Here is an 11,829-nt window from a genome sequence, read left to right on the forward strand (position 1 = left end):
GATCAATGTTTAATCACATTTGGGGATTACTCACCCGCATTCATTAATGCTTCAGATCTGTTCTCAAGATGTATAGGGGGTGGTAGAATACCAGTATTCACAAGCCTTGTCATAGCCGTATCTGGGGTAGAGGATGCTACGGCAGCAATACGAGAAACTCGTGACAATCTGATGTCTCTACTGCCTTTGGGTCTCGCTCCCTGTTTGTTCCATCGATTAGTGTGACAATCAGTTTTGGCTTGTTCCTCTACACATGGTATAAACTGTTGAGATTTACTAGATTCATGGGACTCACCGGCTGTATGCTGAGGGGGTCCGTGACAACGGTCTGCTGAGTGTTCTGCCTGTTTTGGAAGTCCAGCAAGTAACTTTGTTTCAAGAACCGCAATCCTTTGTAGAAGTTTGCAGTAGTTCATGCAACAAGTAGATTCAACAGGAGGCATTTTCTTTCTCTTCTGTTTGAATGTGGGCAGCTGTGTTTTCCCTTCTCCGGAATGTAAGCTGCTGGCAGTGGGAGGCAAAGTCTTCTTTTTCGTGGTATTATTCCAGCCCCAAAGAGTTTTTAGTTTTAGTGTTTGTGCTAAAAATGTGTTGTTTGAGCACTGTGCTGATCTGCTGAAGTAAAAATCTTAGAAAAATCAGAGAAAAGTACAGAAATAGGGAGCAAAGCGCAGAGCAGTAAGCAAGAACGTCCGAACGGTAGCGAAGCCGGAAGCATTCATGCAGCTGAAGTTGCATTGGAGAAGAGAAGGGGTCCAAGAACTGATCCCTGAGGAACCCCAGTGACCAGTTGATGTGCTTTGGATACCTCCCCACCCCAGGCCACCCTGAAAGACCTACCAGTGAGGAGTTAACCCAGGAGTTAACCGATTAACTCCTGGGTGGCAAGCCACGCTGGAACAATGACCCCACTGGATAACGTCAGACCGTAAACACTCTATTAACAAATAATTGACTCGGTGGACATCTGGACGGGGGCGTTACCCCTTCTAAAGCGGTACGAACTCTCGACTCAATCTCCCAAGTGAGTGTAGAGACCACTAGTCTCTCAGGAATAATGCAGAGGAGTGGGTGCTCGGAGTGATCAAAAACACAAGACAAAGCGTCGGGTTTGATGTTTTTGGAACCCGGACAATAAGAGATCGAAAAATCGAAGTGCCCACCGAGCCTGCCTGGAGTTGAGATGTTTGGCCGACCTGATGTATTCAAAGTTCTTTTGATCGGTCCAGACAATAAAGGGAACCCCCGAACCCTCTAGCCAATGACGCCACTCCTCCAGCGCTAACTTAAGCGCCAGCAACTCTCGGTTACCAATGTCATAGTTGTGTTCGGCGGGAGACAAACGATAAGAAAAAATGCACAGGGGTGCATCTTATCATCCGCGGGCGCGCACTGGAAAAGAACAGCGCCTACCCCCACCTCTGAAGCATCGACCTCCACCACAAACTGACGTGAAGGATCAGGGACTATGAGGATGGGAGCCGAAACGAAGCGGCTCTTAAGGTTGGAAAATGCAACTTCAGCTGCATTAGACCACCTGAACGTCGTTCTGGTGGAGGTCAAGGCGGTCAGAGGAGTGGCTAGTTGGCTGAAATTGCGAATAAAAATTGGTGAAAATTGGCAAACCTCAGGAACCTCTGCAGGGCCTTGCAGGAATCTGGAGTTGGTCAATCCACCACAGCCTTGATCTTGTCGGGGTCCATGCGCACGCCCTCGGATGAGACGATGTATCCCAAAAGCGGAACTAACTGTGCATGGAAGATGCACTTCTCCGCCTTGACAAAAAGCCCATTCTCTAGCAGCCTCTGAAGCACTCACCTGACGTGCTGAACATGTTCCTGGAGAGAAGAGGAAAAAATCAATATGTCATCCAGGTAGACATATATGAATTGGTCGACCATATCTCTCAGCACATCATTATCCTGAAATACCCTGAAGGATCTGGGATCCTGGTGTTGAATCCACATCCAAACTGTAAAACCCATTGTGTGTGAGGAGAACCAGCCTGCACAATCATTGGGCAAGGGCGCACCCCTAGCTTCTAGTGGAGTTGGCCCTAACTCCTAGAGGTGACTCCTTGAGGTGAAGTCATTCTGAGCACCTCAATGCAGAGAGTCATGGCGTCAGTAATCTATTGCGAAAGATGCTGCTTAGTGAACTTAGGCAGTAAGTTTTGGGAGTTCATTTTTATTCCATCTCTGCAAGACAGACTTTTCAGGATAGGAGATGGACTAAAAAACTACTGCCAGATTCTGGAAGAAAAATTCTTCAAACGGTGGTGTAAGAGGATGTGATGCTGATCCTTCAAGAGTCACTCTCAACTTATCTGTCTATAAAGCCTATAAAAATCAGTCTTCGTGTATTTTACTACACTTCAGCATGTGATTCTTATTGGTTGAAGGTAATTCTTTTAGGATTTTTTACCCAAGCAAAGTGTCAACCTTGCACATCTGGAGACTCCAGGAAGGTTGCAGTTCTGGAAAATGGTGGCATGGAGACTAAAGGGTTCCTAATGGTTTCATACTTAATTCTTCACATTAATTATTAATTATTTTGCAGTTAACGTGTCTTTTCTTCTCCACCTGTTTTTTCTGACCCTGCTGACCCAGTGAGCATTTTTCTGTCCAGTGGTCATGCCTTAACTTTGCAAATTCCAGTATTGCATCCTTCTTGTGGGCATTTAATAATTTTTGACTTTTCAGTCTGAGTTAAATCTCTTTTTTGGCTCATTTTATCTGTAAAAGAAAACCTGCTTTATAATTATGCACACCTGAATATTTTTTTTTCACTTCAATGCGTTTTTCACTTCCAGCCTTCATGGACAATTATATATCAATTATAAATGATTAGATACAAAATGAATAGAAATTATTAAGATTGATGTGGGTTGGAATCTGTAAAATGTGCTTGGAAAAAATATATGATCAGAATATCAACTTGCATATAATTATGAATGCACTGTATAGATCAGTGATGTCAACTATAGTGTTTTTTATTGGGCCAGTGATGTGTCTGATTTGAGCTCGCACTCTGTTCTTACTCTTCACAACATAATTATTTTCTGCTCATTCTCAGGTGTCTTTTGTTTATTCTATGGTGCCCCATAACAAGCCCCTCACTTTTAACCGCTGGTATGTGTAACCGGACTGGGCGTATACACTAGGCTGGTTACTGGCCCTGTCCTCCATCGTACTGGTGCCTGGATGGGCTCTAGGCCAAATGTGTGCTGGGAAAGGAAGCCTGAAACAGGTGAGGATGATGATACATTCATCCATCATATTTATGCATCTTTTGTCCAAAGCCATTTGCATTGCATTCGAGGTATAGAATTAAGCAGTTCATGCATTTCCCCTGGAAATTAACAGGGAAACAGCCATTCCAAGGGGAATTACTTACAATTTAACCAAAGAAAGCTAAAAACACTAACCAGAAATAAATCTACCTTAAATTCTAATGTTGTTTCTCTTTGTCTGTGTTTCTTGACAGCATTGCCGCCACTTGTGTAGTCCTGACACAAAACTCCCTCTCTCCTGTAAGCAACTAGCTAAAACATCCAGGTAGAAACAGCTATAGCATACGAGTGTGGGGTTATATTGTAAATTCAGCATGGAATATAGAATTGATGTGTTAATTTATTACAGTTGTGGTGTTTGTAACCAACACTGCTAATGTTATAGCTACTGAGATGAGATACATAGACCAGATGACGATTTGACAACATACCTTTTTGTAGATAATTTGAGGTTCCCAAATTATCATTCACCAAATAAATTTAATACCATTTTCATTCAACATGATTCAGTGGCTTGTGTGGTTGTGTTTCCGTTCACAGTCGCCTGACTTAATGTTGTCCTGCAGGTTTTCATAACTTCCTCCTGCATGATTTATAATATGGGGAGACCAGTATGGTTGATGCACTGTACATTAAAATAGGCCTACTTGAAAGTGCATGCTTAAGTAAATAAAGAAAAATAAAGCTTTATAACTAAATCTGTCTGTTGTTATATTCTGAAGGTTGCCTTGGAAACAGTTCACAGGATTTCAGTTCCAAACACTTCAAACTGTGTTTGAAGAAAAAGAGACTATGTGAAGAGCAGTTGAGGAGAAGCTGTACAAGACAAGCTGTTTGTCTTTTTAAAGACAAAAGATAATTTTAAACAAAATATTTTGCCATTCTCTTTCCATAGTGATGATTTTTAAAATCACAGGTCCTTGCAAAAAGTCTAATCCTTAGAATTTCAAGAGATTCATCATGTTAAGTAACTGTTAATGCAGATAAGACAGCTTTAGACAATTAATGTAAGTTGCATGCAAAGTATTAATGTGTCTTTTATCTAAGACCACAACAACTGAATGAGCTCTTCAGGTAGGAAAAAAAAAGTCATGTGATCCTGAAAACTCAGGTAACGCCATCTCTGTTCGGAAAAAGACCAAGCAGGATCATAGCAGGACCAAGTGTATTCATTTTCAACAAATGTGGCATTAAATGTATGCACAAACAAACCAAAGGCCTTTTAATGAAGCTTTGTATTTGCATCTGCATGTAGTGTAATAGTGTAATGTTTGCAGTGATTCTGTCTTCAGCAAACATTCTGCGTGGAAACACTGAAAGTATCACACTTACACACACACTTTCATCTTCTGTTTGATATCACTTATGTCATAATATAGCTTACAGTACACAAATATTCTTAAAATGCATTAGAATTGCATCACATACTGTACTTCTTGTGCTGCTACATGGGCAGATATCGATCATGTCATAGCATGCCATTCATTTCAAACACAAACTTATTATTCGCTTCACCAGGCCATCAAACAGACACATACACACAGCTCAGAACATCCCTCCTGTACTGCCATTTATTTGGACTTAAGATCACTGCCGTGTATAAAAAAACACACCAAATTAAAGAGCTAATGAAGAAAGAAAAATATCAGTCACAAAGAAGAACTCTTAAGGTTATTAAACAATCTTGCCCAAGTGAAATCTGCAGACCTTTTCTCATTTTCTGTATTTATTTTAGGGAAAATATCTAAAAATCTGCTCTACTGTAACATAAAATGTGTTAACCTATAAAGTACTAAGCTCTGAAATCCTAATCAAATTAGCCAAAATATTTCATAAATGAATATGCAATGATGCAATGACAGCAGAATTCTGTAAAATCTCTGTGTGGGCCTGACGGCTTCTTTAGACAAACCAATTCATATACAACCTCTGTTACTCAAAAATACTCAGTAAGTAAATAAAAGGAAATATACAACAACAAATAATACATTAGTGTCATGTCAAGAGTATCAAAAATGTGCCAAAACGTTTGGTGCTTTAGTAGAGAATTGGGGAAGAAATGTAAAGAAAGCACAAAACACTATTAACTCAAGAAAGCTAACAAAGCACAAAACACTATTAACTCAAGAAAGCTAACAAAGACGTCATGATCTGTGATCAAATGAACGGAAAATACAGCTCATATAAACACTCAAATTTGACCCTTCATCTCAGCGAGCCCAATTCAAAAGGCTTGAGTGATGGGTGTCTTGGTCCATGGTAAAAGATGAAGACGTAAAGCAAGCAGATCAAAGCTCCATGGACTTTAGCAAGATCACCGTGGGAATAATTCTTACACCGTTCTTAGTGTCTTTGCATGTGTGGACTTTTCGGGACCTTCATGCACCATCCTTCTTTTCTTTAAGCGACAAGGCCTCACAGAGGGGAACTCATGACTAATTATTACCACATTTTTGCAAAATACCATTCCCAGTCATGTTCTTCAGAAACGCTACATGCTACAAACTGTGACAACAATTGCAAATTATTCAACTAGTCTCTAATATAAATCAACAAAGTAGGAAACAGGCTGTCATTTTTGATTACTCTGTGATAGACTATGCATGAAGTGTTGCTATCAAAAACATTTGCAAATGGCCACTGAAAACCTGAAGTTGCTTCTTGATTCCATTATGGGGCAGGATAGCTGATGCAGATAGATGAGTGGCAGTCTGTAGCATGTGCGTTAAATTCCGTATAGCTCTCATCAGACACTTTGGGTGATTGCTGATCCAGATGAGTAGAAATGTGACAGAAAGGAAGATGGCACGCTGCGCAGTCAAGATGCTGTCCTTGCGCTACCGTGGAGAATATTGGGGAAATGATGACATCTCTGAAATCATGTTTGAGATGTTCGAGAAAGTATCTTGAAGTCTCCCTTGCTGTTTCTCTGCTGTAAAGGCCCAGTGCTCAGCAGGTTTCTGGGTGCAGTCTAAAGCAGGTTTCCATGTGTAGAGCTGTCTGGAGACATTATGGGATCATCTGGTGGACTCACGGTTCCTCTATGGGCTCTGATTTGCTCAGAAGTGGTGGTGTTATCACTGACAGAATCGTATTGACCTGTTGACTGCCATTCTGCATCTGGATTTGGAGCTAGAAGAGGAGATGGGGGCGCCACCTCTTCAGTGCCATTAAGTCCATATCTGTACACCACAGGAGTATATGGTTTGGTGTTGGTGGCTGCCTCGACTCCTACTTTTGATTGAGACCCTCCATTGCTGCTGTCTGTAGGTAGGCACTTGAGGCTGGGATAGTGTCCAGACTTAACCATGACCTGTTGGAGCTTCTCCCAGGCAGCCGGAGCATCAGCACCTGCTTGGGCGGCCTGGAAAAGCAGATGGGCATGTTGGCGGAGCTGGGCTATGTCTTGTTCGGTGGCCGCATTTTGCCGCAGCAGATCCTGCGTCCTTAAGGTGATGTCCAGTAGTCCCAGCTGATTCAGAATCTCCACTGTGTTGAGGAAGCGACGATGCCGTGCTGTCCCTTTGAGGTTGTTTGATTCTTTGCCAGAGCCACTATTCAGTTCTGGGCAATGCTTATGGGGCTCTTTTCTGCCCTGGATGAGGTAGCCATGACCTGTTGGAGCTTCTCCCAGGCAGCCGGAGCATCAGCACCTGCTTGGGCGGCCTGGAAAAGCAGATGGGCATGTTGGCGGAGCTGGGCTATGTCTTGTTCGGTGGCCGCATTTTGCCGCAGCAGATCCTGCGTCCTTAAGGTGATGTCCAGTAGTCCCAGCTGATTCAGAATCTCCACTGTGTTGAGGAAGCGACGATGCCGTGCTGTCCCTTTGAGGTTGTTTGATTCTTTGCCAGAGCCACTATTCAGTTCTGGGCAATGCTTATGGGGCTCTTTTCTGCCCTGGATGAGGTCGTTGGTAGAGGGTGGGGAAAGCGTCTGAGTGCTTGAGATGGATGGAGAGCTCACGTTGAGGGAGGCAGAGGGACTAGATGGGCGGCATGGGCTCTGGTGCTGGTGAGAGCCAGAACGTGTCTCACGGCCTGCAGACAGAGAACGTGAGAGGGAATGAGATTGCAACAGCAAGTTGTTCTCTGGCTGTTTGTGCAGATGCTGCTTGGCCGCTTGCGTGGTTGTGGACACCTCGTCTCTCTTCTCCTCTGTGCATACTCTCTTACTCAGGCTGTGCTCCTCTGTGTTACTTCCTCTACTGGCCGTTGGTTTCTCTGGGGTTTTCTTACTTGGGTGAGGTGCGATTCGAGGGTAGGAGTTTAGGATGGGGAGGTAAGTGTTTTTGCTCTTCTTTACACCCTTGCTTTTGGATCTCTGTGGCTGGGGTTGAAGGATGTGTAATGGGGCGCTTTGATTGATTCCAGGCTGTTGCAGCAAGAGGACGTGGGTGGGACCCTGACTGCTTGTAGCACCTCTATCCCATGACAGAGATGAAGGAAGGATGTGGTCCTGACCAGACTGCCCAGGCTTGGGAAAAAGAAAAAGAGGAGAAGAGACAGAATTCCTTCTTGTACAGAGCAGTTTTACATCAAGAAATCACAAGTAAATGAGGTGCCTTTTGTAGCACATTTCACAGCAATGTCTTGTTTTATAGGATGTGTTCTTTTCTATGTGACTCACTTCCACGTTTCATCACAAGCACTTAGGACCTTCGGACACCTCTTACCATGTGTTTCAATGCCACACATCATTCTTCTTTCTTTATACCTCTGCCTAATTAATTGTATCTTTGGATTTGGTTTAAAATACAATGGGCTGCCTTGTTGTCTACTTTCTACATACAATAAAAAGGAAACTTGAAAGTGTTTTGGAACTTGACTGTCTCAGGATTGACTCACCTGCTTCAACACCACATTCTTAATGATGAATATTGGGGTGAGTTCAGGCGTCCCGGACACCAGTATGTGACTTCCCTGCAGGGGACCCTGCTCCACCCCACCCAAACCCTTGCGGACCTGAGGCTCATTCACACTGCTCTGCTGGTCATCTGCATCAGTCTGCAAGGAGTCTGAGCCAGTGTCTGAGAAAGAAAAAGAGCAGTAGGAGGAGAAAGGGCATTGGATGGAACAAAAAAAAGAAAAGGAAAAGGCAAGAGGAAGGATGGGAAACAAAGAAAGAGAAATACAAAAGTCTCAGTCTACTAATGACAAGTCAAATGAAGGACCATTCAATGCCGGAACCTTGAAGTTTTGGCACGGATGTTACACAAGCCTCATAAAACTACATTTTATGGTCAGAAGTACACTTCTAATTAAGAGGTTTGACTCGTTCAGCTGCTTGTGCATAAAATCAAGCATATTGCCAATCAATATCCTTATACAAACAGTTGAATAATGCATATCAAAGGTAGTGCTGTCAAATGATTAATCACATCCAAAATAAAAGTTTTTGTTTACATAATATATGTGTGTGTATGTTTATTATGTATATATAAATACACATACATACAGTATATATTTTGAAAATATTTACATGTCTTTACATGTATATATTTATATTTGTATAATTTATATTATATATAAATATATTTAATATACAAACATAGTGACACCAGCCAACCCTTTCACTTCAGTAAGGAGGTCTCTTGTTCGGGCAGCGGCAGACAAGCAGTTAAGCAGTGTCTTAACGGTAAGTTGCTAACTACTTTGTGAAATGCATAACTTACTGTAAATTTAATAAACAATGACCCCAATGTAAGTCCAATATTACGTTAACCCCATCCCTTAAAACTGCCATGTCACTCATGCATGTCACATCACATTTCCTAAGTCAGATAGTTTGTCAGTACAGTCAGTAACATAGCAGATTGAAAAGTTAGTATCTTTCTGCAGTCCAATAGACAGCAGTGAGGTGGTGGCTTGAGTCTGTTGAATGGTTTAATGCTACATTGTCACCTAGTTGGAGAGACGCAATGCTAAGTAAATACACAATGTCCCCGTCTTTTATTCTAACAATGAGCTTATCTTATTCATTTGATACATTAGTAGAGCCAAATGATTTCCACGATGCAAAAAACATGGAATCGTGAAATCCAGTCATAAAAACGGAATTTACTGTATAACACGGAATTTGTCATATTTTTGATGAATAAATACAAAACAGGTCAGTACACTTAAATCAAATCGCAACATAGACTAGTGCCTGTGCATATTAAACTTAAAAAAAAAAAATTTAAATACGAATTCTCATGTTCTGCATGTTCATTTGATTACCAGAAAATACACAACACAGAATTTGTGGGGGGGGTTCTCATGTTCTGCATGTTCATTTGATTACCAGAAAATACACAACACAGAATTTGTGGGGGGGGGGGAACATTTAATAGAAATTATTATTAAAATGTGTATGTATATATATTCTGTTTATATATAAACAGTTTGGACACACGAATGGAGAGTAATATAATATACACAAAGAATACCGGCCGATATGTAAAGAGTTCATTTGCAAAAACAGATAACTCCATTTTTATTTATATTCAAAAATCATGTTTGTTTGTTTTTTTATTATTGTGCATTCCAATATCAATCAAACTGCAGTTGGGTTGTTTTGATTAAGTAATAATAACTTAAACAAATAGGCCAACAGCTAACTTACAAAATTAAAGTTCATTGAAAGTATGTTTTTTATATATATTAAAAGTTTATTTTATAGCAAAAGCAGATAACTCCATATTTCATATTTCAGAGTTAAACAAAAACACTTGTTTTATCTTTGTAATCTCCCCAGATGACAATGTAGACGCCTGACAAACGTTGTTGTTGTGATCATAAACTGTATGGATGTAATTACACGCAATACACGGAGCTTTTCCTTCACCATTATAACGCGCTGCTTTTGCAAGGTTCCGTGAAAAAAGTTTCGGCTTTTATTTTCCTTTTACACCGTGAAGAAGATATCAAGGGTTTATCAAATTTGTCGAAATTATCCATCCTGGATCATTCAGCTTTGACCAAACTCCTCTCAGCTAGCACGTCTTTTCAAAGTGACTGGCATCCTTGTCACCTGACCTGAATACAGCACACCGATTCGCTAAAATGGACTTATCGCAGGGTTTCTGTAGGATTTTTAAGCTCAAATTTAAAGGGGTCCTATTATGCTTTTTCACTTTTTTAATTTTAGTCAGTGTGTTTTTTTTAAGACCTGCACAAATCAATTTAATACCATTTGAGCGGGGTATGGCAATGCCTATAGTACCATATTAAACTGTAAAATTACTGTAAAAAGCATAATTTACAGTTCAGATACAAGTTTTCACAAAAACAACAAGGTTTACAAATGATAAACTTTACATTTCAGCCTTTAAACCATTTTTAAGAAAATGGATGAGTCAAAAGTATTAATTATTAATTTAAACAATTATTATGAATAAATTGTTATATAAATTAAATAACATAAATTAGGGGTGTGCAATATTGACGACAAAACTTTTATCGATTTTATCGATAACGATAATTAGACGATATTTCGCTGAGTGTGTTATTGTGCTGGTATTTTAAGGACTACCATGGACAGCTGACTCCTGAATTTTTGATATTCTTCATATTCTGTGTAGTCAGCTCACAGCAGTTATATAAATTAATCTTTTCCAACAAGTTTTATGGGCATTTTTACCATTAAGCCATTTTTTTCTTAAAAGTGTGCATCATCTTTTGAGTCAAATTCTTGCATTTGTGCTGTTACCAAGCAAATGAAATCAGTATCAACAGAATTCATCTTTGCAATGCAGAGAAAACACAGAAGCTGCATCTGAAGTGGCATTTAGATGCATTTATACACGGTTTAATGCAGCTCAGAGGGACATAGAATACTTTAACCTGCAGTTACAAATTCATAAATAATATTTTTTTTATATTTTAAACATAAAACATTCAAAACTGATGTCTGAAATTATTTAAAAAATTACTTTAATATGTGAAGTTAAAACCGCCAGCAGGTGGCAGCAAGTCACAGTTAATAAGTGAGTCATTGTGATTTAACCGAATCATTTAAACGGTTGATTCATTCAGGAACGAAACACCACATGTTGCTCAGAGACGCAAAACAGTGCTGTGGCTTTGTTTGGAATGATTTTTGTTGGCGAAATAGAACAAAAGCAGGCAATATGGTGTCTAAAACGTAAGTCTCTTAATATTAACTTCTTGTTTATTGAACTGTTGCATAAAATCATTATCACATTTGTAATCATGCTGACTTTTGGAGAGAAAAACGGCACTCTTCGTGTGATATTAACTATATGAAATGATATAAATATATACATTTTCTGCCCCCATATCTTGAATTATGTGATAATTATGTGAGAATAACCACTGAACGCAAGCAGTGTACGCTATTCTGTGTCAGCCGCGACACAAGGATACGTTTTCTACGTGTATTTACACTTTGATTTGAATGAAAACAGCGCATCTGTGCAGTGCGGCTGACACATAAGAGCGTACGCTGCTTGTGTCCAGCGCATATTCTCCAAAATGGTGCTACGGTGATGCGGAGAGACACAGAGGAGACAAATTGTTGAATAAAGTCGTTATTTT

The 11,829-nt window shown here is 40.3% G+C and overlaps 1 protein-coding gene across 1 annotated transcript in view; it reads right to left on the reverse strand.

Annotated features, from left to right (window-relative positions):
• Positions 1 to 4,837: 4,837 nt before the first annotated feature.
• Positions 4,838 to 11,829, reverse strand: part of LOC107679019 (CLOCK-interacting pacemaker-like) — an 8,545-nt gene continuing 1,553 nt past the window's right edge. Inside the window, exons 3-5 of the mRNA XM_016474430.1 lie at positions 8,137 to 8,318; positions 6,946 to 7,765; positions 4,838 to 6,643 (exon numbers count right to left, since the gene is read on the reverse strand). Of these exons, the coding sequence (XP_016329916.1) occupies positions 6,264 to 6,643; positions 6,946 to 7,765; positions 8,137 to 8,318 (1,382 nt within the window). The 3' untranslated portion in view covers positions 4,838 to 6,263. The remainder of the gene's footprint in view (positions 6,644 to 6,945; positions 7,766 to 8,136; positions 8,319 to 11,829) is intronic.

This window comes from Sinocyclocheilus anshuiensis, unplaced genomic scaffold, assembly GCF_001515605.1.
Source record: "Sinocyclocheilus anshuiensis isolate Anshui unplaced genomic scaffold, SAMN03320099.WGS_v1.1 scaffold1980, whole genome shotgun sequence".
NCBI classification, from domain to species: Eukaryota; Metazoa; Chordata; class Actinopteri; order Cypriniformes; family Cyprinidae; genus Sinocyclocheilus; species Sinocyclocheilus anshuiensis.